General features: G+C 46.1%; 1 protein-coding gene across 1 annotated transcript in view; it reads right to left on the bottom strand.

Moving 5' to 3' along the window:
- Nucleotides 1-25782, bottom strand: part of E2F7 (E2F transcription factor 7) — a 32804-nt gene extending 7022 nt beyond the window's left edge. The window contains exons 1-12 of the mRNA XM_063927410.1: nt 25452-25782; nt 24848-24942; nt 22953-23231; nt 22566-22725; nt 22060-22332; nt 21729-21887; nt 20938-21075; nt 20378-20563; nt 13841-13916; nt 12613-12982; nt 12084-12306; nt 11290-11687 (exon numbers count right to left, since the gene is read on the bottom strand). Of these exons, the coding sequence (XP_063783480.1) occupies nt 11290-11687; nt 12084-12306; nt 12613-12982; nt 13841-13916; nt 20378-20563; nt 20938-21075; nt 21729-21887; nt 22060-22332; nt 22566-22725; nt 22953-23231; nt 24848-24940 (2355 nt within the window). The 5' untranslated portion in view covers nt 24941-24942; nt 25452-25782. The remainder of the gene's footprint in view (nt 1-11289; nt 11688-12083; nt 12307-12612; nt 12983-13840; nt 13917-20377; nt 20564-20937; nt 21076-21728; nt 21888-22059; nt 22333-22565; nt 22726-22952; nt 23232-24847; nt 24943-25451) is intronic.
- Nucleotides 25783-26072: the final 290 nt, after the last annotated feature.

Here is a 26072-nt window from a genome sequence, read left to right as displayed (position 1 = left end):
CAGGACGTCTTCTGCCGCCGATTTTCCGGACCTCTTCTGCCTTCTGGCTCTGCAAGGGGGCCGGCGGCGCGGCTCTGGGACCCATCCAGGCTGGGCCTGTGATCGTCCCTCTGGAGCTAATGTCCAGTAGCCTAAGAAGCCCAATCCACTCTGCACGCAGGTGAGTTTGCTTCTTCTCCCCTTAGTCCCTCGATGCAGTGAGCCTGTTGCCAGCAGGTCTCACTGAAAATAAAAAACCTAAACTAAAACTTTCACTAAGAAGCTCAGGAGAGCCCCTAGTGTGCACCCTTCTCGTTCGGGCACAGAGATCTAACTGAGGCTTGGAGGAGGGTCATAGGGGGAGGAGCCAGTGCACACCACATAGTCCTAAAGCTTTCTTTAGATGTGCCCAGTCTCCTGCGGAGCCGCTATCCTCCATGGTCCTTACGGAGTCCCCAGCATCCACTTAGGACGTTAGAGAAAAATTATTAGAAAAGTCATAAATATAAGTTAAATATCTTCTTTGTATTATTCTGATGATTTTTATACTCAAAACTGAAGTATGAGGAGTGAGGCTCTGCCTGCCCTGACCACACGTCACTGCCATCAGCAGATGTAATAGAAAGTGGAAGCACATCAGGATTGAGGTTTCTTTCCAGAGCTACTTAAGTAATAGTTGAGATCAGTACAAAGTTTTAATAGAAATTAGACTTCAGTGAAACAGTCCCAACGTAAATTGCCCTCCTTAAAACAATCAGTATCCAGAACCTTACAATGGCCCGAATTCAGATCTCTGAGCTGCTAATTTTGCTGTCCTGTGATCAGATAGTCGCCACCTACAGGGGAAGTGTATTTTCGCCATGCTTGTCAATCACTTCACGAACACCTGTGAAAATGGATCTGTCGCACCATCCCATCGCTGACCGCCGATGCCCGTTGTAGCTGTTTGACGCGCCTGTGCATTACAGTGAATACGCAGTTCGGATCTGAACGCCCGCTGTGCGAAAACGCACGGCACCGATCAGATCTGAATGACCCCCAATATACCAAACTGTGGTTTTAAACAAACACTTCAGTCTGTCTGTTAAGTGATTGATAAGGTCCTAGAGCGGACTTCAGGACTGAAGTTATTGAGATCCCAGGTGCTGGAAAATGGAACGTATGTTTTTCTTTCGACTGTATTTCATTCTATGCACGGAATTGTTGGTTTCAAATATTACTGCAATTGTTGATTCTCTCTATTATTTAAATTTTAAGATTAATAACTTAGGTCCTGTTTGGACATTAAATAATAAATTAAAACAATCACGTTTTGAAAGAGAGGGTCTATCAGTGATACAAATGGAAATCTATCAATGCACCTTATTGTGTATAAGCGGTTTAAACTACTTACAAGTACACACACACACACCAATCGGGGCACAAATATAATTCACTTAATACATTAGTAAACCACAATTTATTGAAGTGAAAAGACTGATACATTAGCACATAAATAAAAAATAATTTATACTTAAGTCAACTAATATCATAAATACCGAAAATAATGTCCATATAACGACTCAAAATGGAGTAAAATTCCTCTGGTAGATCATGCAAACTCCAAAGAGCCCAATTGCAAAAGTGTGCACTGAGTATAGGTGAAAGTCAGGGACTGAAAGCAAGCAATTGTGTACTATCAGATTTAATCACCACTTCTTTGTTAAGCACTTATGCTGCTATGATTGAATACATTCAGTGCAGATGCATGCTCATCATAATAGCCAATGCAGGCTGCAAGGTTAACGTGTATAAGTTTAGTAGACGGGCAGGGGACAGCACAGACCGACTTCCAATGTAACGGTACTGCATTATGCTCAAGCCTGTTTGTCACTGATAATCACAACGTGCACACACTGGATAGATGCCAGGGGCAGTGGGAGAATGCTACCCCCCATAGCAGTCACTTGGGTTAACGCTGCTAATCAAAGCAGGCAGCATATGGGGAAGATCCAGTCATTTTTTGCCCCATGTGCCATCCAGATTAGGTAAGGACAGCAACTCTTTGGTCCTTTTGCAGTACGGCAGTCACCGGGACACAGTTAATTTTCCAACTGTCGGGATCCTGGTGGTCAAAATACCGCCACCAGAATCCCAACACCCATTGAAAAGCCAGTGGTCGGAATACCCACTTGGGGGGTGGTGGTACACACTACCATCCGAGGGAGAATAGATTAGTGAATCGTGGCAAGCAGTGAGCCTGTGAGGAGACACGCTGCGCTCTAGGTATTTCGACCGCCAGGAGCACAACAGTCGGGATTTCATACAGAGTCCCAGTCACTGTTCAGCTCAGTATAGTTAAAAACCAGAAATCACAGCAAAATGGGTACTGTTGCAGTGGGGCCCCCAAAGGGTGTAAAAAAGGTCCCAACACATGTTTCCAACCTTGTAGTGTGATGGTTTAATCAGAGATCTAATACCAGAGCAAAGTCACTCAAATTTTGAGACGTTATATGGACATTATTGTTAGGTATTTATGATATTTATTGACTTTATAAATACAAATATAGATTTATTTTGGGGTATCTGTGTTACCGTATCATTCATTTTACTCTAAAAGTGTGGATTATTGCTTACTGTTCATGAAGTGAATTCTATTTGTGCCCCTATTAGTTCCTAATATAAATATACATTAGTGCTGTGTGTTTTGGGTAATCCAGTATTCCCCACTGTATATAATAGTTTTTACATTTATGTACACCTGCGCCCAGAGTTTTGTTGTGTATATTAGGTTTCACTACTTACTGACTTAGGGTTTCTTACCCTTTACAACAAGAATATTTAGTTCTAGGACAGATAGAGCTTAAAGTTGGTACCAGTATGGAATAGTTATGTTGTATATGATTAATATAATGAAAGTGGGCAAAAAATAATAATTTACTTACCGATAATTCTATTTCTCGGAGTCCGTAGTGGATGCTGGGGTTCCTGAAAGGACCATGGGGAATAGCGGCTCCGCAGGAGACAGGGCACAAAAAGTAAAGCTTTACGATCAGGTGGTGTGTACTGGCTCCTCCCCCTATGACCCTCCTCCAAGCCTCAGGATACTGTGCCCGGACGAGCGTACACAATAAGGAAGGATTTATGAATACCGGGTAAGACTCATACCAGCCACACCAATCACACCGTACAACCTGTGATCTAAACCCAGTTAACAGTATGATAACAGAGGAGCCTCTGAAAGATGGCTCCCTACAACAATAACCCGAATTAGGTAACAATAACTATGTACAATTATTGCAGATAATCCGCACTTGGGATGGGCGCCCAGCATCCACTACGGACTCCGAGAAATAGAATTATCGGTAAGTAAATTCTTATTGTCTCTATCGTCCTAGTGGATGCTGGGGTTCCTGAAAGGACCATGGGGATTATACCAAAGCTCCCAAACGGGCGGGAGATTGCGGATGACTCTGCAGCACCGAATGAGAGAACTCCAGGTCCTCCTTAGCCAGGGTATCAAATTTGTAGAATTTTACAAACGTGTTCTCCCCCGACCACGTAGCCGCTCGGCAGAGTTGTAATGCCGAGACCCCTCGGGCAGCCGCCCAAGAAGAACCCACCTTCCTTGTGGAGTGGGCTTTTACCGATTTTGGCTGTGGCAGGCCTGCCACAGAATGTGCAAGCTGAATCGTACTACAAATCCAGCGAGCAATAGTCTGCTTAGACGCAGGAGCGCCCAACTTGTTGGGAGCATATAGTATAAACAGTGAGTCAGATTTCCTGACTCCAGCTGTCCTTGAAATGTATATTTTTAAAGCTCTGACAACGTCCAACAACTTGGAGTCCTCCAAGTCGCTTGTAGCCGCAGGCACTACAATAGGCTGGTTCAGATGAAATGCTGACACCACCTTAGGGAGAAAATGCGGACGAGTCCGCAGTTCTGCCCTGTCCGAATGGAAAATCAGATATGGGCTTTTGTAAGATAAAGCTGCCAGTTCTGACACTCTCCTGGCCGAAGCCAGGGCTAGTAGCATGGTCACTTTCCATGTGAGATATTTCAAATCCACAGTTTTTAGTGGTTCAAACCAATGAGATTTGAGAAAGTCCAAAACAACATTGAGATCCCACGGTGCCACTGGAGGCACCACAGGGGGCTGTATATGCAGCACTCCCTTAACAAAAGTCTGGACTTCAGGAACTGAAGCCAATTCTTTCTGGAAGAAAATCGACAGGGCCGAAATTTGAACCTTAATAGATCCCAATTTGAGACCCATAGACAATCCTGATTGCAGGAAATGTAGGAATCGACCCAGTTGAAATTCCTCCGTCGGAGCACTCCGATCCTCGCACCACGCAACATATTTTCGCCAAATGCGGTGATAATGTTGCGCGGTTACTTCCTTCCTTGCTTTAATCAAAGTAGGAATGACTTCTTCCGGCATGCCTTTTTCCTTTAGGATCCGGCGTTCAACCGCCATGCCGTCAAACGCAGCCGCGGTAAGTCTTGAAACAGACAGGGACCCTGCTGAAGCAAGTCCCTTCTCAGAGGTAGAGGCCACGGATCTTCCGTGATCATCTCTTGAAGTTCCGGGTACCAAGTCCTTCTTGGCCAATCCGGAACCACTAGTATCGTTCTTACGCCTCTTTGCCGTATAATTCTCAATACTTTTGGTATGAGAGGCAGAGGAGGAAACACATACACCGACTGGTACACCCAAGGCGTTACCAGCGCGTCCACAGCTATCGCCTGCGGATCTCTTGACCTGGCGCAATACCTGTCCAGTTTTTTGTTGAGGCGAGACGCCATCATGTCCACCATTGGTCTTTCCCAACGGGTTACCAGCATGTGGAAAACTTCTGGATGAAGACCCCACTCTCCCGGGTGAAGGTCGTGTCTGCTGAGGAAGTCTGCTTCCCAGTTGTCCACTCCCGGGATGAACACTGCTGACAGTGCTATCACATGATTCTCTGCCCAGCGAAGAATCCTTGCAGCTTCTGCCATTGCACTCCTGCTTCTTGTGCCGCCCTGTCTGTTCACATGGGCGACTGCCGTGATGTTGTCCGACTGGATCAACACCGGTTTTCCTTGAAGCAGAGGTTCTGCCTGGCTTAGAGCATTGTAGATTGCTCTTAGTTCCAGAATGTTTATGTGAAGAGACGTTTCCAGGCTCGACCACACGCCCTGGAAGTTTCTTCCTTGTGTGACTGCTCCCCAGCCTCTCAGGCTGGCGTCCGTGGTCACCAGGATCCAATCCTGTATGCCGAATCTGCGGCCCTCCAATAGATGCGCACTCTGCAACCACCACAGAAGAGATACCCTTGTCCTTGGAGACAGGGTTATCCGCTGGTGCATCTGAAGATGCGACCCTGACCATTTCTCCAACAGATCCCTCTGGAAAATTCTTGCGTGGAATCTGCCGAATGGAATTGCTTCGTAAGAAGCCACCATTTTTCCCAGGACTCTTGTGCATTGATGTACAGACACCTTTCCTGGTTTTAGGAGGTTCCTGACAAGTTCGGATAACTCCTTGGCTTTTTCCTCCGGGAGAAAAACCTTTTTCTGAACCGTGTCCAGAATCATCCCTAGGAACAGCAGACAGTGATCGCAAAAACGCGCTATAGCGCGTATTTTACCCACTTTTATAAACCGGTGACTCAGTTTTCAAAAATGGGAGGGTCCCCGGGGACGCGCTCCGCAGCAGCAAATCAGAGTGATTGCTGTATCCTGGATTTAAATAGGAGGTGGAGCGTTACCGCTCCTCTCCTGTTAACGTGCAGTGGCTTCGTTCACAGGGTCCCGCCATGATCGCGCGGCTCCCTGGAACATTGTGCAAGACTCCAATTGAGGCTGGCAGGTATGTGCATGTGCGGCGGGGGGAGCACTAGTGAGTGACTGTCCTGCGGCGGGGGGAGCGCTGGTGAGTGACTGTGCTGCGGCGGGGGGAGTGCTGGTGAGTGACTGAGCTGCGGCGGGGGGAGCGCTGGTGAGTGACTGCTGCGGCGGGGGGAGTGCTGGTGAGTGACTGTGCTGCGGGGTGAACGGGCACTATTGATTGTATGTGCTGCGGGGGGAGCGCTGGTGATAATGTGCCGGGGGGGGCGGCTGGGTGAAGCGCCGGAGAGTATATGTGCTCTTCCGGCAGGGGATGTCAGGGCTGAGAGCTGGTGCCCATGTATGTGCTGCGGGGAATGGGGGGAGTGAGTGCCGGTGACTGTGTGTGTGTTGTGTGGGGGGAGAGGAGAGCTGGTTGCTTTATATGTGCGGGGTTTAGAGCGGGCTCCTAAATCTGTCACACTGGGCTCAGTGGCCATCGCTGCAGCACCAGAGTAGGAAGAGGATCACAGCTGCTGCACTACGTGTCAGTCATCACTCCTCCCCTCGACACCCCCACTGACACCTGTGATGACTGTGGACACCCCCTTCCCTCGCTGACACCCACGATCACCCCCTCTCCACTGACACCTGTGATGACTGTGGGCACCCCCTTCCCTCGCTGACACCCAAGATCACCCCTTCCACTGACACCTGAGATGATTACGGACACCCCCTTCCCGCGCAATTACTGTGGACACCACCCTCCCCCGCTGACAAGCCGCAATCACTGTAGACACCCCCTCCACTGACACCCGCAATCACTATGTCTGGGGGCGACAACTGGGAGTCCGAGATGGTAGCTACAATGTGTCTAACTGATCACCTGGTGCATTGTGTGTAACGTGCTCTACCTTACCCATTGTGTGTAACGTGCTCTACCTGGCGCAATGTGTGTAACGTGATCTACCTGGCGCATTGTGTGTAACGTGCTCTACCTGGCGCAATGTGTGTAACGTGCTCTACCTGGCGTATTGTGTGGAACATGCTCTACCTGGCGTATTGTGTGGAACATGCTCTACCTGGCGTATTGTGTGTAACGTGATCTACCTGGCGCAATGTGTGTAACGTGATCTACCTGGCGCATTGTGTGTAACATGCTCTCCCTGGCGCATTGTGTGTAACGTGCTCTACCTGGCGCATTGTGTGTAATGTGCTCTATTTGGCTCATTGTGTGTAACGTGCTCAACCTGGCTCAATGTGTATAACGTGCTTAACCTGGCGCAATGTGTATAACGTGCTTAACCTGGCGCAATGTGTGTAATGTGCTTAACCTGGCTCAATGTGTATAACGTGCTCAACCTGGCTCAATGTGTATAATGTGCTCAACCTGGCTCAATGTGTATAACGTGCTTAACCTGGCTCAATGTGTATAACGTGCTTAACCTGGCGCAATGTGTATAACGTGCTTAACCTGGTGCAATGTGTGCAATTGTTCTACCTGGTGCAATGTTTATAATGTGCTCTACCTGGTGCAATGTTTATAATGTGCTCTACCTGGTGCAATTTGTATAACGTGCTGTACCTGGATCAAAGTCTATAACGTGCTCTCTGGCACAATATGTATAAAGGGCTATACCTGGCGCAGTGCGCATAGGAGGTTCTACCTGGTGCAATGTGTATAAGCGGCACTACTGTGTGGTGTAATGTGAATTGGCACTATTATGTGGCCACGCCCCTTCCCCATGAAGCCACACCTCTAAAATTTTGCTGCGCGCCTTCGGCGCGCACTGCCTGTGCTTCCCAGTCTGTGACGTGGTACATCATTTCACTTTCAGCCTAAGGGCACCAAAATGTCTAGTTACACCTCTGGTGCAGGGTGTCCTGCATGCTACACAGCCCAGCAGCATTGTCACCCCATCCCCCCACCTTGCAACACTTTTGTAGTGTCCAAACAAGATTTAGATTAAAAAGAACCTTCATTCTGATGGGACTCAGAAAAAGACCGGTAGGACCCCAATTTTTAAAAGTGAGGGGTCCCTGGGACCCACTTTTTTTTGGGTACAGCGCGATCACTGGCAGACGTGTTGTCGGAATTAACTGGGATTTTGGAATATTCAGAATCCACCCGTGCTGTTTTAGCACTTCTTGAGACAGTGGTAATCCCATCTCTAGCTGTTCTCTGGACCTTGCCCTTATTAGGAGATCGTCCAAGTATGGGATAATTAATACGCCTTTTCTTCGAAGAAGAATCATCATCTCGGCCATTACCTTGGTAAAGACCCGAGGTGCCGTGGACAATCCAAACGGCAGCGTCTGAAACTGATAGTGACAGTTCTGTACGACGAACCTGAGGTACCCCTGGTGTGAGGGGTAAATTGGAACGTGGAGATACGCATCCTTGATGTCCAAGGATACCATAAAGTCCCCTTCTTCCAGGTTCGCTATCACTGCTCTGAGTGACTCCATCTTGAACTTGAACTTCTTTATGTACAGGTTCAAGGATTTCAGATTTAGAATAGGTCTTACCGAGCCATCCGGCTTCGGTACCACAAATAGAGTGGAATAATACCCCTTTCCTTGTTGTAAAAGAGGTACCTTGACTATCACCTGCTGAGAGTACAGATTGTGAATGGCTTCCAAGACCGTCACCCTGTCGGAGGGGGACGTTGGTAAAGCAGACTTCAGGAAACGGCGAGGTGGATCCGTCTCTAGTTCCAACCTGTACCCCTGAGATATTATCTGCAGGATCCAGGGATCTACCTGCGAGTGAGCCCACTGCGCGCTGAAATTCTTGAGACGACCCCCCACCGCCCCCGAGTCCGCTTGAGAAGCCCCAGCGTCATGCTGAGGCTTTTGTAGAAGCGGGGGAGGGCTTCTGTTCCTGGGAAGGAGCTGCCTGTTGCAGTCTCTTCCCCCTTCCTCTGCCTCGTGGCAGATATGAATATCCCTTTGCTCTCTTGTTTTTAAAGGAACGAAAGGGCTGCGGTTGAAAAGTCGGTGTCTTTTTCTGTTGGGGAGTGACTTGAGGTAAAAAGGTGGATTTCCCGGCTGTAGCCGTGGCCACCAAATCCGATAGACCGACACCAAATAACTCCTCCCCTTTATACGGCAAAACTTCCATATGCCGTTTTGAGTCCGCATCACCTGACCACTGTCGCGTCCATAAACTTCTTCTGGCCGAAATGGACATAGCACTTACCCGTGATGCCAGTGTGCAAATATCCCTCTGTGCATCACGCATATAAAGAAATGCATCCTTTATTTGCTCTAAAGACAGTAAAACATTGTCCCTATCCAGGGTATCAATATTTTCAATCAGGGACTCTGACCAAGCTACCCCAGCACTGCACATCCAGGCTGTCGCTATAGCTGGTCGTAGTATAACACCTGTATGTGTGTATATACTTTTTTGGATATTTTCCATCCTCCTATCTGCTGGATCTTTAAGTGCGGCCGTCTCAGGAGAGGGTAACGCCACTTGTTTTGATAAGCGTGTGAGCGCCTTGTCCACCCTAGGAGGTGTTTCCCAGCGCGCCCTAACCTCTGGCGGGAAAGGGTATAAAGCCAATAACTTCTTTGAAATTAGCATTTTTTTTATCGGGGGCAACCCACGCTTCATCACACACCTCATTTAATTCATCTGATTCAGGAAAAACTATAGGTAGTTTTTTCACACCCCACATAATACCCTGTTTTGTGGTACCTGTAGTATCAGCAATATGTAACGCCTCCTTCATTGCCAAAATCATATAACGTGTGGCCCTACTGGAAAATACGGTTGATTCATCACCGTCGCCACTGGAATCAGTGCCTGTGTCTGGGTCTGTGTCGACCGACTGAGGCAAAGGGCGTTTTACAGCCCCTGACGGTGTTTGAGGCGCCTGGACAGGTGCTAATTGATTGTCCGGCCGTCTCATGTCGTCAAACGACTGCTTTAGCGTGTTGACACTATCCCGTAATTCCATAAATAAAGGCATCCATTCTGGTGTCGACCCCCTAGGGGGTGACATCCCCATATTTGGCAATTTGCTCCGCCTCCACACCAATATCGTCCTCATACATGTCGACACACACGTACCGACCCACAGCAGACACACAGGGAATGCTCTTAAAGAAGACAGGACCCCACTAGCCCTTTGGGGAGACAGAGGGAGAGTTTGCCAGCACACACCAAAAAGCGCTATATATGACAGGGATAGCCTTATAATAAGTGCTCCCTGTATAGCTGCTTTAATAATATAATTTTGCCACAATTTTGCCCCCCCTCTCTTGTTTTACCCTGTTTCTGTAGTGCAGTGCAGGGGAGAGCCTGGGAGCCTTCCTGACCAGCGGAGCTGTGTGAGGAAAATGGCGCTGTGTGCTGAGGAGATAGGCCCCGCCCCTTTTTCGGCGGGCTCGTCTCCCGCTCTTTAGTGGATTCTGGCAGGGGTTAAATATCTCCATATAGCCCCCGGAGGCTATATGTGAGGTATTTTTAGCCAAAATAGGTTTTCATTTGCCTCCCAGGGCGCCCCCCTCCCAGCGCCCTGCACCCTCAGTGACTGCCGTGTGAAGTGTGCTGAGAGGAAAATGGCGCACAGCTGCAGTGCTGTGCGCTACCTTAAGAAGACTGAGGAGTCTTCTGCCGCCGATTCTGGACCTCTTCTCGTTTCAGCATCTGCAAGGGGGCCGGCGGCGAGGCTCCGGTGACCATCCAGGCTGTACCTGTGATCGTCCCTCTGGAGCTAATGTCCAGTAGCCAAGAAGCCAATCCATCCTGCACGCAGGTGAGTTCACTTCTTCTCCCCTAAGTCCCTCGTTGCAGTGATCCTGTTGCCAGCAGGACTCACTGTAAAATAAAAAACCTAAGCTAAACTTTTCTAAGCAGCTCTTTAGGAGAGCCACCTAGATTGCACCCTTCTCGGCCGGGCACAAAAATCTAACTGAGGCTTGGAGGAGGGTCATAGGGGGAGGAGCCAGTACACACCACCTGATCGTAAAGCTTTACTTTTTGTGCCCTGTCTCCTGCGGAGCCGCTATTCCCCATGGTCCTTTCAGGAACCCCAGCATCCACTAGGACGATAGAGAAAGATAAGAAATATTAAAAAATATTTCCATTACTACCTAAACAAGGTATTTTTTGGAAAACAATCCAAAATTTGTAAATTTGACTGGCTAGTTCTCATGAGTATGTCTACATGGCACAAGAGAGTTATGGGGTCCTGAGATATTAGTTCTTCCTTTTAGATTATAGTGCAAGTAAACACCGATACAAAGCATTTTTTATGCATCCATTAATAGAAGGGGCGCAAGTGGGGATACTACCTGGAGTAGTAGCTGAAATATTGGGAAAATTTGGAATTACACCCATTTTCAATTTATAGTAGAGACACTGTCTAAAGTTAGTTATTTGGCAATCAGATAAGATCCTGGTGATACTTAAAGCTTTAATTACAGTAATTAACCATTATTAACAATAGGATTCAAAATTAAACAAGTAAATAATAAAAAACAAAAAACACAGGATTCCTCACCTTCTGCAGTTTTACAGGAACTGGCTGAGTTGTACACATAAGGGAGTCTGTGGTAGCAGAGCTGACAAACGGCTGGCTCACATACGCTGGAGACGCACACTGTGGCACATCTGTAGATGGCTCAGGTAGCAGTGGAGAACCTACTGCTGAGCTGCCAAACATGATATGAGGTGGTGTAGCTATGCCAGAATGATTGTAATTCATACTTCCAGGACTCAATGCAGGACCATTAGAGTGGGAGGTGGTAATCGCGGGAGAGCAGATAAATGGAAAAGCTGCTAAATGTGTGGATGGCACCATCACATAAGGAACATTGAGATTTGGTATTCGACTTTGGGCAACACCCAAAGCTCCTGCAGCTTGGCTTGCAGGAAGAAAGAGATTGAAACCATTTAAACCTAACAAAAAAAAACAAAAAAAACACACATTAACTGTTTGCGTAAAGTCATGAAAATAAAATACCAAAATGTGGTCTTTTAGGATATGCACCATGTACACTGATAGGCAATTAAAAGGCTGACTTCAATAAAAATATATTACACAATCCGTATCTTAGTCTAATAGGAGTAGGTTGACTATATAACCATTAGACATTGTACTTAGACCCCCCTAAAATCACAAGTAGTGTTCAATGTTAACTGGTTTATTTTTACATTTCTCTCTTAAATGACAGGGCAGAATTTCTCCTCCATACTTGTAGAATACTTGCTGAATCTGCTCCCTCCATCCCCTAAGCACAGGATGCCAACTGCATTAGGAAAAGTGCCATCACATAATGTAATGAATTCACTCACCAGCTGCAGAAGGAACATAGAGGTATTGTGTTAGTGCTGATGATTTAACGTGCTCTTGTGGTGCTGGTACTTTGGTTTTTAAGGCATCTTTAACTGCAGCCTGTTCAGTCATAGCTTCCTGCACAATATGTGTGGAGACCATATTTTCATCTTCCTCACTAGGATGAGGTGGCTTCTTGGCAATGCTGAATTCACAGAAAGGAGTCTCAGGTGACCAAAGCTTCTACAAGACAAAATTCAGAATAAATCGATCAGTATAGCAACGAGCAGCTGTATGATAAAATGAAAATACTGAAATTCTGAAGTTCCAATATCAGCCAATTAACATTGTGGTAAGAAATATGTATCACTGGATCGTTTGTAAAAATACAGTAACAGGAGCAGGAATGGATCTACATTTCACCACTAGAAATAAAAGATCATAGAGTAATTCAAGATGCACAGGCTGTTAAAGCATTGATCACACTGGAAAAAACACATTGTTCAATATAATGGTCTGGGACAACTAAACATCTACTTTTATTCCTACCAAGGGAAATGGTGCATCATCACTGCTGCCGATCCTCTGCCGCTTGGCTGGCTGACTGCTATCAGGTGTAGTCCTTTGACTTGATGTTGGAGATGATCTGCCTAAAATCTCATCACCGGCAGTGTTTCCGCACAGCATAAACACAGATGTGGATGGTACATACATGTATGGCTGGTTAGCAAGAATACCATGGCTGCTGTTCTCCAAGTTAGATGAATGTACAATATTTAGCTGTGCATTTGCCTCATTTTGGGATAGAGAGAGCTCCTGGTGACCAGAATGTCTGCCAGGAAAGTCAGAATCCACAGGAATGGGCACAACAAAAGAAAAAGGCACACGACTTCCATTATCAGAGGCAAGCTTGTGACACCTGAAAAGAAATATGGATTAAAACAATTTTTCATACCAATACTTATTAGGTCTACTTACAGCTGTATGCCTTACCCAGCAAAAGCTTAAAAATAAATACATTACCCAGCAAAAGCTTAAAAATAAATACATTTAAATAAAAGGGGAGGGCACTGGCTAACATGTTCTGCATCAGGGCAAAAAGTCACTTTAAAACCAAAAGGCATAACTAAGCCAGTCATTTAGTGCAGCTTTGCCACTTGGCCCAAATTGACCAGGCAAGCTATGGGATCTGTCTAGATCACTATACCAACTATATGATCAATATGGCCTTCTCTTACTGATGGAAGAGGACTGCGCATAGACAGACAAGGTGCAAGCTTGCCCATAACATAAGATGCCTATCCAACTCCATGCTCGCACATGCACAAAAACACACACACACACACACACACACACACACACACACACACACACACACACACAAGGGGGTCTGATTTAGAGTCTGTATCAAATCAAGCAAAGAGCAAGTAAATCTGAACAGACCATGTAACAATATAACAGTGTGCAAAAAGCAGTCCATGGGGGGGGGGGGGAATGCAATTGGATAGGAGATTGAAAAGTCAATTGGGTGTCAGTTTTTTTCCTAACAATTGAATACCACCCCCCAACCCTCCTCACCCCAACCATATTTCCATTTGCACCAAATACCAGACTGCTTTTACACACGTTTTATAGATGAGATAGAAAGCACCTCCCTCCTAAATGTGTGTATGAGTAAAGAAATGTTGGGGGGGCAGCACACTAGCTTTAAGACAGCTGCTTTAAAACAGGATAAGCATTTATTTTACTTGTCATTTAATAAATTAGCTCAACTTACTTGGCATCTTCTTCAATCTTCTGTCTACATATGGATGCTAAATGTGCCATCTTTGAGGTGTAGACATCAGTACTTTCTAGAAGAGACATCAGATTTTTTTATTGTTTTTTTATTACAGACAGGTTTGGGGGTTTTTCACACTAATCAGAACGTTTTATTACTGGCCAAGTCAATGATTACCAAGTCACAAGACTGGCGAATAGACTGAAGTCTTCAGTGGTAACCTCCCCATGCTACTTAACAAGAATCATGGCGGTACCTGTAACACAGTAATTTCTGATCACTGTTGCCAGGATGGTATTGTAGGGAAAAAAAATAGGGGATTTTTGTTACTTACCGTAAAATCTCTCTCTTTCTCTGATTCCATCTGGGGGACGCTGCGCCGTTACTTGTGGGTTAGAGGTGTGTGGTTGTGGAGTTTGGCACAGAACTATTAAAACCCCGACTCCTCCCCCTCTAACCCCTCCCATCTCCTTACTGCCTAGCCAGCACCTCAGTTAACGTTTAGCCAAGCCAAAGGAGATAGACCGAAAAAAATGTAACCGGTTAAACCAGACAAACCCATGGGAGGGATCGCAGCATCCCCCAGATGGAATCAGAGAAAGATTTTACGGTAAGTAACAAAAATCCCTATTTCTCTGTCATCCATCTGGGGGACGCTGCGCCGTTACTTGTGGGATTTCCCAAAGCAAGCTAATGAGAGGAGGGAGACTGTGACGGCATAGCCGTCTGTAAAATACGACGCCCAACAGAGGCAATCTCCAATCCAAAAGTATGAAAACGGTAAAACTTTGGTAAAGTATGGACCAACGACCAGGTCGCCGCCCTGCACAGCTGCTCAATAGATGTGCCACTGCGAACAGCCCAAGAGGCTCCAACAGCTCTAGTCGAATGAGCCCTAATTGAGTCAGGAACCGAAACATTTGAAGACACGTACGCCTGCCTGATGGCCGAAGTTACCCAACGGGCCACAGTGTTCTTGGAAGCCGGCCAACCTCGTTTTAGAGCATCAATCAATACCAACAATGTATCCGTACGACGGAAAGACTCCGTGCGAGACAAATAAACACGTAAGGCCCAAACCACATCCAGGAGGGCCAAATGGGAGCTCTCCCCGGAAGAAGACGACGAAGTAAATGCTGGAAGGACAATGTCCTGATTTTAATGGAATGCTGAAACAACCTTTGGAAGGAAAGAAGGCTTAGTCCGCAGAACCACCCGGTTCTCATGAAACATTAACAAGGGCGGCCTGCAAGAAAGGGCCGCCAATTCAGACACTCGTCTAGCTGAGGCAATAGCTAAAAGAAAAACAACTTTTTGTGTTAGATAACGCAGTTCTACAGATTCCAAAGGCTCAAATGGAGATTTTTGAAGGGCCGTAAGGACCAAGTTTAAATCCCAGGGAGGAACAAAAGGTGGTTGAATCCTAAGTACTCCCTGAAGGAATGTCTGAACCTCTGGAATGATCGCTAGTTTCTTTTGAAAAAGAACAGACAAGGCCGAAACCTGACCTTTCAGTGAAGAAAGCCTCAGACCCTTCTCGAGGCCCTCTTGAAGGAAAGATAGCAGGCGAGGAAGTCTAAACAAATGCAGAGTTAACCCCCGCTTCTCGCACCAAGCGATGTAAATACGCCATACTCTATGGTAAATGCCTGAAGTCACCGGTTTCCTAGCCCGAATCATCGTCTGCACAACAGAACGAGAAAGACCTTTTGCTTTTAAAATGTTGGATTCAAGAACAAAGCCGTCAAAGCCAGCCGACCTAAATCTGGGTGGCGACAAGGTCCTTGAAGAAGATCTGGTCGCAGGGGGAGACTAAAGGTGTCCCCCTGACGACCATGCTGCGCAGAAGAGTGTACCACTGTCGGCGCGGCCAATCTGGAGCCACCAGAATTATTGCGAGACCTTCTCACCGAATGCGTTGAAGCAGACGTGGAATCAGCGGAATTGGCGGAAACACAACCCAGTTGAAACTGCCACGGGGCTGTTAGAGCTTTGATCAGAAACGCTTGAGGATCCCGAGTACGCGAGCCGTATTGAGGAAGCTTCTTGTTGAGACGAGACGCCATTAGGTCTACGTCGGGCATTCCCCATCGCGCCGCTAGAGAGAGAAACACCTCCTGGTGAAGTTCCCATTCTCCCAGATGAATCGTGAGACGACTCAAAAATCCGCTGCCCAGTTCTCGACTCCTGGAATGTGAATTGCGGATATTACTGGAACCCACCGTTCCGCCCACGTGAGAATCTGAGCGACTTCTCTCATGGCGGACCAGCTGTGAATTCCTCCCTGTTTGTTGATGTAAGCCACTGCTGTGGCATTGTCGGATTGCACACGAACTGGATGACCTTGTACCATGGTCTGAATCTGAAGGAGTGCATACCGGATTGCCCTCAATTCCAGAATGTTGATCTGTAACTTCGACTCGTGACTGTTCCAGCGCCCCTGGAAGTGATGAGTCTGGAACACTGCTCCCCAACCGCTGAGGCTTGCGTCAGTGGTGACCATCATCCAAGACAAACCGTGAACGGCGCTCCTTTTCTCAAATTGTGACTGTGAAGCCACCAGTGAAGCGACTGACGAGTCTTTACCGACAATCGGATCAACTGCAATTCGAGACGTGGATCCAACCGAGTCCAACAGCCAAGAATCTGAGCCTGAAGAGGTCGGGCATGAAATCTGGCGTATGGGACTGCCTCGAAGGAAGACACCATCTTGCCTAACACCTGCATGCATCTGAGGACCGACACTACCGGTAAGTGCAACAGGGTCCGGATTCTGGACTGCAGATCCTGAATCTTGTCCGTAGGAGGAAACACCTTCTGGCTGTTGGTGTCGAATAAAAGTCCCAGAAAAATCAATTTTCTGGGAAGGGAGTAAAGACGACTTTGGAAAGTTTATTATCCATCTGAATGACTGCAGAGTCTCTATCGTTAGACGCAGGTTCTGATTGCGAATCGCCTCCGACGGGGCCTTGATCAACAGATCGTCCAAGTATGGAGTGATGTTGACGCCCTGACAACGGAGAACCGCGACGACATGACCCATGACTTTTGTAAATACTCGAGGAGCCGTGGATAGACCAAAGGGAATAGCCTGAAACTGAAAATGCCACGGACCGACTGCAAATCTCAGAAGAGATTGATGACCTATCCAAATAGGAACATGTAGGTAGGCGTCTTTTATGTCTATTGAAGCCAAATATTTCCCTGGCTCCATGGCAGCGATTACTGAGCGAATAGATTCCATCTTGAATTTTCAGGTCGAGAGATACGGGTTGAGGGCTTTTAGATTCAGAATGGATCGGAACGAACCGTCCGGTTTGTCCACGAGAAAAAGACCCGAGTAAAATCCCCGACCTCTCTGTTGAGCGGGAACTGGAAGAATTACACCATTCTGTAAAAGAGTGGCTGTTGCATGAAGAAGAGCTTGACGTCTGGAGGGATCGCTCGGAAGAGAAGTGACGAACAGACGATATGGGACTGGTTCCTCGAGATCTAACACATATCCCCTGGATATGACCCCCGTCACCCAGCGATCTGGGTTCGACAGAAGCCATACCTCTTTGAACTGTAGTAACCGAGCTCCAACCGTCATTGATCCCCCCGGCGATCGTGAACGGTCATGCAGTAGGTTTGTCGGCAGGCTTACTGGCTAGTTTACGAGTTGCCTGTGTTCCTCTACCTCTGAATGCCCCTCTTCGTGGGTACCTGGAAAAAGCACGAAAGGAATGGGAATTACCTCTGCCCTGCGTGCGAAAGGACCGAAACCTTGTAGTCTTCGGTTTCTGAGGAGCAACTGGAAGAAAAGGGCTCTTTCCCCTTGTAGTATCGGAAATAATCTTCTTTAATTCTGACCCAAAGAGAAACTCACCTTCAAAGGGCACCGCCGTCAAGGTCTGTTGTGAGTCAGAATCGGCATTCCAGACCCGAAGCCAAAGAGACCGTCTTGCTGTCACGGTCAAGGCAGAAATACGGGATTGCAGCGCAGCCGAATCTAACAAGGCCTCACCCACAAAAGCAAGAGCCTCCGAAATCTGTTCTGCTAACTGAATGGCTTCCGATGGATCGTCAGACTGCATTCCAGATACGACCTGTGCTAGCCAGTCATCCACGGCCTTGAGGACCCAAGCGCCAGCTAGAATTGGGCGAAGAGAAACACCTGATAAAGAAAACTTAGATTTAAGTATTGCTTCAATCTTCCTATCTGTAGGATCCTTCAACGTCACAGACTGTACAGAAGGAATAACCGTAGCTTTTGCTAAATGTGAAATAGTGACGTCTACCTTTGGAGCCGTTTCCCAAAATTTTGTATCCTTCTCTGTAAAAGGACAGAGAAATTTCAATTTCTTAGGGGCCTGGAAACGAGAATCCGGCTTAAGCCAGGGTTCCTTAAAAATATCCGCAAAATGGGAGTAAGAAGGAAAGGCAGTAACCTGTCTTTTCTGTCGTTTGAAAAAACCAGAGGAAGTCTCTGCCACTTCCGTATCCTGAATATTAAGAGTCTGACGGATTGCTTCTATCAGCAATCTAACACCTGAGCTAGTAGAAAATTCCTCATCTTCCCAGGTCGAAACTTCGTCCCACTCTGGGGGTCTACTTCCCCCTCCTCCAATGGGGATGTCTCCAACTCCTCCCCCGGGAAAGTTATAGCAGGCAACGTCTGTGGCCGTTTTGTAGCAGAAGAACTGCCGGCAGAGTTTACAAATTTGTTTAGAGATTGAGTTAAATCAGCAAGACACCTGCCCATATTCTGAGCCCAGGGAGGTTCCGCCGAATTCTGACCAAAATCAGCCTCCGATCTGGACTGACGTAATTCATAAATGGCATCTACCATGTTCCTGGCCCAAGTAGGCATAGACTGATCCGCAGAACCTCCCTGCTGGTCCGCCACAGATGCACCAGAGCATGCAGTACATAGGGTACCCGCGTCCGCGCTACCCTTAGCCAGCTTTGACCGACATTGTGAGCATGAAAAATAAAACCACCGAGGATGTCTTCCCCTTTGTAGATTTGTCTGGCTTACTGGTCATAATGAAACTTTTTTTTTTTTTAAATAACAATGTACTACAAACGAAACTATAAACCCAGTAGAGTAGTGGACAGTACTGTGACTAATACTGTGCAAGTTATATTGAAAGAATATATTGAGGTATACTGTGCAAATTAAACAGATAACCCCCACTAAAGTATAGAAGGACACTATGCCCCCTAAAGTATACTTGCTGTTAGGTGACCCCCACTGAACAAGCAGGTTGAGTAGTAGTGAGCCAAATAAGTGTTTGAGCCGCGTGTGTGCACAGCGTCCCCCGTACTGCCTCTGGAGAAGATTGCGCCCCGGAGCTCTGTAGACGCCGGCTGGAGTGCATACGCGGTAGTGCAGGGCGGGAATCCGTCCCCTCTTCAACTGACGTACGCGCCGGGACATTTCTGAGAAGGCGCGCCGTAGCCGGAAGTCCCCGGCTCTTGCGCGCCGCTACATACAGCGGCTCCAAGCGGTCTCCCCAGGGAGTGACTCACCACTCTCCCGGACTCCGGACTAACCCGTACACCAGTAGCAGAGATCAGTAAAGCCCTTGCTACTGTGTACCATCGCTCATCTCCGGGGAAAGGGGAGGAAGGGAGGTGGGGGGGAATGTAACAGGGGAATCCAGTGAAAAGTATATCAATAAATGAAATATATGAAGGATAGACCAATACTGTCAGAGACAGATTGTGTCTATCCTGTACCTTCTCACTGCCGAACTTCTTCTCCTAGAAAACAGGAATCAAGCCCCAGTGACCGAAGTGTGGTGGCTTCCAGCGGCAGAATAGAGTGGGAGCTCTTATCTAACCCCACTCTAGTAGTACCTGTCACCTGTATACAGGGACTAGGCACACCAATAATAAAATAATAAAACACCTACCTAAAATCTTCAGAGAGACAAAATCTGTGTCTGTACTCCACAGGCACAAAACTAAAACTGAGGTGCTGGCTAGGCAGGAAGGAGATGGGAGGGGTTAGAGGGGGGAGGAGTCAGGTTTTTAATAGTTCTGTGCCAAACTCCACAACCACACACCTCTAACCCACAAGTAACGGCGCAGCGTCCCCCAGATGGATGACAGAGAAAAATGCTTACATTTTATGAAATAGTTTTTTTCTATCCAATGAAACACTACAATATCAGGTCACTTGGTGCAGTAGGGAGCCCCACGTAGTACTAAGACTGTGCTTACAGATACAGGCCTGTATTTCCCTGGAAATTCAGTCATCGCTCAAGCCACAGCGACTAAAGAAAACTATCGCCAATATAATACACTATCATTGCATTAGAAACCTTCTATAGATGCTGCTTGCAATAGAAGACTTCAATTCTGCTAGACTGATACAGCCCACTATTTTACAATAATACTTGGCAAAATTATTCCGATTCAATCACATTTCTTGAAATCAGTAATACTTCAGTTTGCAGAAATAATTATAGAAATGTGGCCAACACCTTAAGAACCCCCAAAGTCAGGGTCCAAATCTTTAAGTAGGTCACAGGATGAAGTAGATACCTTTCTGTGCCTTCTGTGGACTGCTTGGCTCAGAGCAGACCTTCCGCTTCACAGTATTGATGGACTGAACATGGTTAAATGAAGAATGACGGAGGAATCTCTGTTTACTGCTCTCCGATGTATAACTGAAACCGTTACTTTTTGAGTCTGGTGAAGGAGTAGTAGTGGTGACTTCAATCTTCTGGTCTAGAAAATTATTAATACACATTTTCAACTTAACGGAATACAGATATTATAATCTAGAATACAGAAAGTATAACTTTTTTAATATCAAACACCAGAAACTTAGTGGCGGACAAATAGATAATGTAAATAAACAGATAGATATGCAATACTTTGTTCCCATCCTCAGGTCAAAAGTAGCACAAACCTAATTTGTTATCATACACACAATTCTGCCCTGATAAACGGATTAGGTCAGTTTGCAAATGCATCAATACCAGAAATGAGGAAAGATTTTAATCCCACTGGAACATTGGTAGCTCATAGGCAGCCCAGAAACAGGATCGCATGCTAGATGATCCAGTCTTCCTATGGTTAATTTGAATTTAGGAACTTACCATTCACTGCCCTGAAATCAACAGGTCCAATCCACTTGAATGCAGGTTTTCGTCCACGTTCTTCAGTAACATGTACCTTCTTAATAAGCCCAAGACTGGTCAGAACATTAGCTATATCATACAGACGTCGTACCTTGGCTGAATGAAGAAAAACGGAAACTAAAGATGTAAAAAATAAATAAAATAATAATATACATTTATTTGCATCAACAGACTAGATGGCACTAGTTGGCAACCTGTTTAGGTCTCGGAATGTAGGATCTTTCTCCACAAGATTGAACAGAGGTATGACCACACTTATCTGCAGCCAGGAACACAGCTGCAGCCAGATTTGACACGAAGGAGACAGCTCGAAAGCCAAGTTACTGGCTGAGGAGAGAACACCAGCAATATATGGACTAAGTACTGTGGGGTTTTAACCCACTTCAGCAAACATTTAAAGTGGCCAAGCTGTGCACTTAATAGTGAAGGTCACAGAAATGTTTCAGCCCTCCTATGGGGCAAGGTTTATAATTTTCACTTAGTGTTATTTTGTTGAAAACTAAAAGCTGTACTTACAGTAAATATGGTATACCCTTTCCTATGCACCAAAGCATAATCACTGTCAAAGGCTACTATCACAGCTAGAATCGCTATACAATATGGTTTATAAAAAAACAGCTTGCATACGACAATCTGTGCAACTGCCATGTATATTTCAGCAACTGGCATAAGAAAAATGAAAATATGCAGGGCTTTATTAAAGGTAAATTTAAACAAGAAAAACTTCTATTAGCTAAAGTATTCCTTACTTTTAAATTTGCTGTGATCGGAAATATCCTGGCTCTCCTCAATCAGGATTTTGGCTGCTATCTCAAGAGTAATTGTCTTAGTTGTGGATACCAGGAATAGCATAACAAACTTCTGGCTCATGATCCTCAGCGATTTGTCCTTGCGGCTGCTTGCAGACACTGTGGGAAAACAAGTTGTTGGAATTAGATAACAAAAACAGTAATCTACCTACAATAACTAATTTAGCCTCAGAATTAGAACACTATGATTTTTTCCATTATGGCAGATGTATTTGTTGAGTCAGTCTTTGTTGCAGAAACATCTTTAATAAACTCGTTTAGATTGTCTCACCTGAGGGACTGTCTGCTTCAGACAATTCTAATGAAAGTGCACCTAGTCTATTCACAGAATACGATTTTCTCTGGTCCACACCAAGCTCTTTGTGCTGGAAGCAAGCAATCTGTGCACCATATTTTTGTTTCTCTCCTTCCATCTGCAGGCTTTGTAAGGTACCGTTTAAGTTGTGCTGTCCATGCCAGCAGTACTGATTCTTTGCTACACGGCTCACCAAATTCAGGGACTCCAAAACATTAACAATGTCATAAATACGTCTACGCTCCACCCCTGGCAAGAAAATAAGGATTATATATTAAAGATGAAAAGAAATATAAATACATAGAAGTCAGGCAATGCATACTTCCATGCTATTCATAATAAAAAAAAAAAAAAAAAAGGAAATGAAACAAACTTCATTTAAAATAATTCCTTTACGTTACTTGAGCAATTGACTATTCCGCATATTTTTTGCTTTTTCAACCACAACAAATAACCCTTTCCCTAGAGAACAAGAATCCTACCAAGGCTTGAAGCAGCTTCATCCAAAGATATTGTTGTTTTCTCCGTTGATATAGGGTAGCTAGGGTACCGAGCCAAAAACTTCTGACACAGGAGACCGAGACTCTTTTGTTTCCTGCTTGGCCTCTTTTCCAACTCATCTATATCATCCCCCGTCTCAAACTGGAAAGAAAAAGTTATTTTTCATTTATATTGTTATATCATATATACAGACAGAAATGGGAAAATATTATGACCTCCATATTTTAACATATGCAAAACAGTTTGCTAAATAAAACTATACATCTGTAAACTGTCACATCCCTATGGAGGAAAACTGCTCAAGAGGGGACCAAAACAATATAGTGTAAATTAAGTACTACAATTCAATTTAATAATTGTTTTTTTACTTGTTGATTATCTGGTCCGATGTCTTCTCGTTCATTGTTTTCTATAGGGCGGAAAAGCTCTTTTTTCTTTTCCCTGTCCCGGATTTCTGGGCTAGCAACACTAATAAGCATCTTCAGGTTGGCAGTGGGAGTCCACGGTTCTGCAAGCGGTTTATCCGTTGCTTTCACAGGAGTGATTGGAAATCTTTCTGGGGTGAGACCCTTTTGTTTTGACAGATCAATTGGTTCACCCTTTAATGGTACCCTTGGGCTTATCCTGAATCTCTCATACATATTCTCCTTCAGAAATAAACAAATACAAAAAACAAATAAACAAACTGTACAGATATAAAGAATGCTTGTAGTCTAATGGCCCATACACACGGTGAGATTCGGGCTATGCCCGATTCTCACTATGCGACAGGGGCTAGGTCGGCACATAGTCAGTATCACAAGCACACTCAGTATGTGCTTGCGATACCGACTTTGTGCGATTTTGGCGAAGTATCAATTTTTACTATCTCTTCTTTAGAGATGGTCAAAATTGACTTGTCTGCACAGTCTATCTATTCTTGCGATACCGACCGCGCATCGGCATCGAATCGCAAGGTGACTTTCACCTTGCGTTCTGCACTAACTATTCTTACGATTTTGACTATATAGTCAAAATCGTAAGAAAATATCTCACCGTGTGTACACGCCATAACAGAAAATGATATCAATCCATGAAAAATGTCTCAAAGTACCACAACTTGGCAAGTTATTTTTTGGGGCTAAATATGTGCAGAAGACATTCACAACCCTCTCAAATAAATATACTCTAAAGTGCTGGACATATACAATATACCAAAACTGCTGCTAGAGGTACAACTGCAATCCCAAGATTAATAGTATATTAATAAGACTGACAGCTGTACCAAAAATAATAAACACATAAAAATATATTACAGCACTCCAACTTTTCGTCTTGTCCTACATACTACTACAGTATGTGAGTGCAAGAAATAAAAAAAATCCGAATTTGGTGGTTGCATGGTGCTGGATAATTGCATAATACCAGATGTAACAAAGAAAATATAAGTTTACTAGATAGCAGTAAGTTATTTGCTTCCTTTTCATTATAGGTGGGAACAAACTAGGCAATGTGCTCTATGAGTGACGCTGCCAAGTGTTTCCCTTCCCGGGCCGGGCGCTCGGCAGCAGTGCATACACAACGAGCGGTAGGACGACCATATCAGTGACGTCACACTGTGGCCGGGCCATGCATGTAGGTTTTGGACAACAGACCAAATTGAGCTTCATGCACGGCCGACAGCGAGGGTCGTTAATGACCCGTGAGGTCGCATACACACTTGCCAAGAAAGTAAACAACGTTGCTCAGGAAGGGTGAAAATGAGAGATGTTGTTTACTTTCTCTGCCAGTGTGTATGCACCTTTGGAGTTCAGAAGATGATACAACTTATTATTCAGTCCAATAAGTGATACAGGTATGTCAGAGGTTCCCAAACTGTGTGCCGTGGCTCCCTGGGGTGCCTCGGGACACTTGCAGGAGTGCTCTGGTTTGGTGGTCCAGGACCAATTCAAATTATTCATGGTCAATATAATAGGCAAAACCAGTGCTGGTGGCTGCCAGTCATAAAATATGTGGCCAAACAGAAGCAAATCTTGTCCCTCACCACACAACTGACCCTAAGGATGACATATAAACACGATCTACTTTATGTAATATTTATTTCTAAATTTCTCAATAAGAAATTTTTGGCCTAGGGGTGCTGTGAAAAAAAATTCTGAGAGTCTAGGGCACCGTGATTCAAAAAAGTTTGGAAACCACTGAAGTATGTGAATCAATTTCATAAAAAAAAATAAAGCAGATATCTGCACAGAAAACAATGTAAGGGAGGGGTAAGGGCACCTACCTTCTGCGCACTCCTCATATCTTTCTCTTGGTCAACTTTATTTTTCTTTGCACTTATTAGATCTTTTAGCGTTAAGCAGCCTGTAATCTCCATGTCTGCACAGGGGGGAAATGAAAATAAAGTGTAAAAAGTTAATAAAAAGTAAGTGACTAGCAGCAGGGACACAGCACAGAGGCAGAAGGTGTATGGCTAAGGGATATATAGCACAATAATGATGATGATGAGTAGTAGTGCCACCCCAGGTGTAGCAGCCGCAGTAGTAGTAGTGGCAGGAGTCTGGGCGCCGGCACCAGACCAGTCAAGGGCTGTTAATTTTGGCGCAAAGGAAATGGCCAAATCTCGGGAAGCTGCCGCGACTGCAGGGGGTGTAACACTACACCCGGGGGTGTCTCCGCAGTGCCGGGCGGCTGGCTAACTTTAACCCTATCGGCGCTGGTCACAGCTGTAAGGAGGGAAAGCCCTGAGCAGCAGGTAAGCAGCCAGCCCTGAGCAGTAGTAAGTGCCACGGCCAGGTGCCGGTGAGTGGCCGGGGCTGCAGCCGTTATACACGATCGGGGGCCGTAACAGTAGCGCAGGAATACATACACAGTATATAAGCCCTCACCTCTGCCTCCCGCCCTGGCACGATGAATGGACGGATGATGGATAAAGTGCAGCCCGTGCGTGGGGCAGGTCTCGCACACGGTCACCGGCAGAGGAGGAGCGCTGGCGCCCGAGACATGGAGGGGATCGGGATTACTAATCACTGGTGCCGGCTGCTGCAGCTCTCAACTTCCATACATAGGTCGTATCCCGCTGTAGCTCGTATTCTGGCGCCCTGATACGTGACATGTCCGAGCGGCCAATCCTGAGCGCCCCCAGTCACCGCCGGCCAATCAGCGCTCAGTGGAGAACACGCCCACCAACCCCTCCTGCTGCTGGGAGGGAATTTAGCGCGCTCTGCTCTCCCGCTCCCGCCGCCGCCGCGCTGTCACCCCGCCCGCTCTGCTGGTGTCGCCGCTGCTATGGCGCCCCTGGGGACGGGGACACGGACACAGAGGCGGGGGCCCATCCGCGCCGCTCACTCACTGATGACAGGGACACCTGTGTAACGCTTCTTCATGCGTGTACTTGCAGGCCGGGTAATGCTCTGTAGCGCTTGTTGGGAGGGAACAGCGTCATCACCGTAAAATATCAAGGCTTACCTGTACGTATTGTGGGTTCAAATACTGTATGTGCTGCTTCA

Source organism: Pseudophryne corroboree, chromosome 6, assembly GCF_028390025.1.
Source record: "Pseudophryne corroboree isolate aPseCor3 chromosome 6, aPseCor3.hap2, whole genome shotgun sequence".
In the NCBI taxonomy this organism is placed as follows: Eukaryota; Metazoa; Chordata; class Amphibia; order Anura; family Myobatrachidae; genus Pseudophryne; species Pseudophryne corroboree.
The sequence above is the reverse complement of the archived record's forward strand: the minus strand, read 5'-3'. Positions and strand labels throughout refer to the sequence as shown.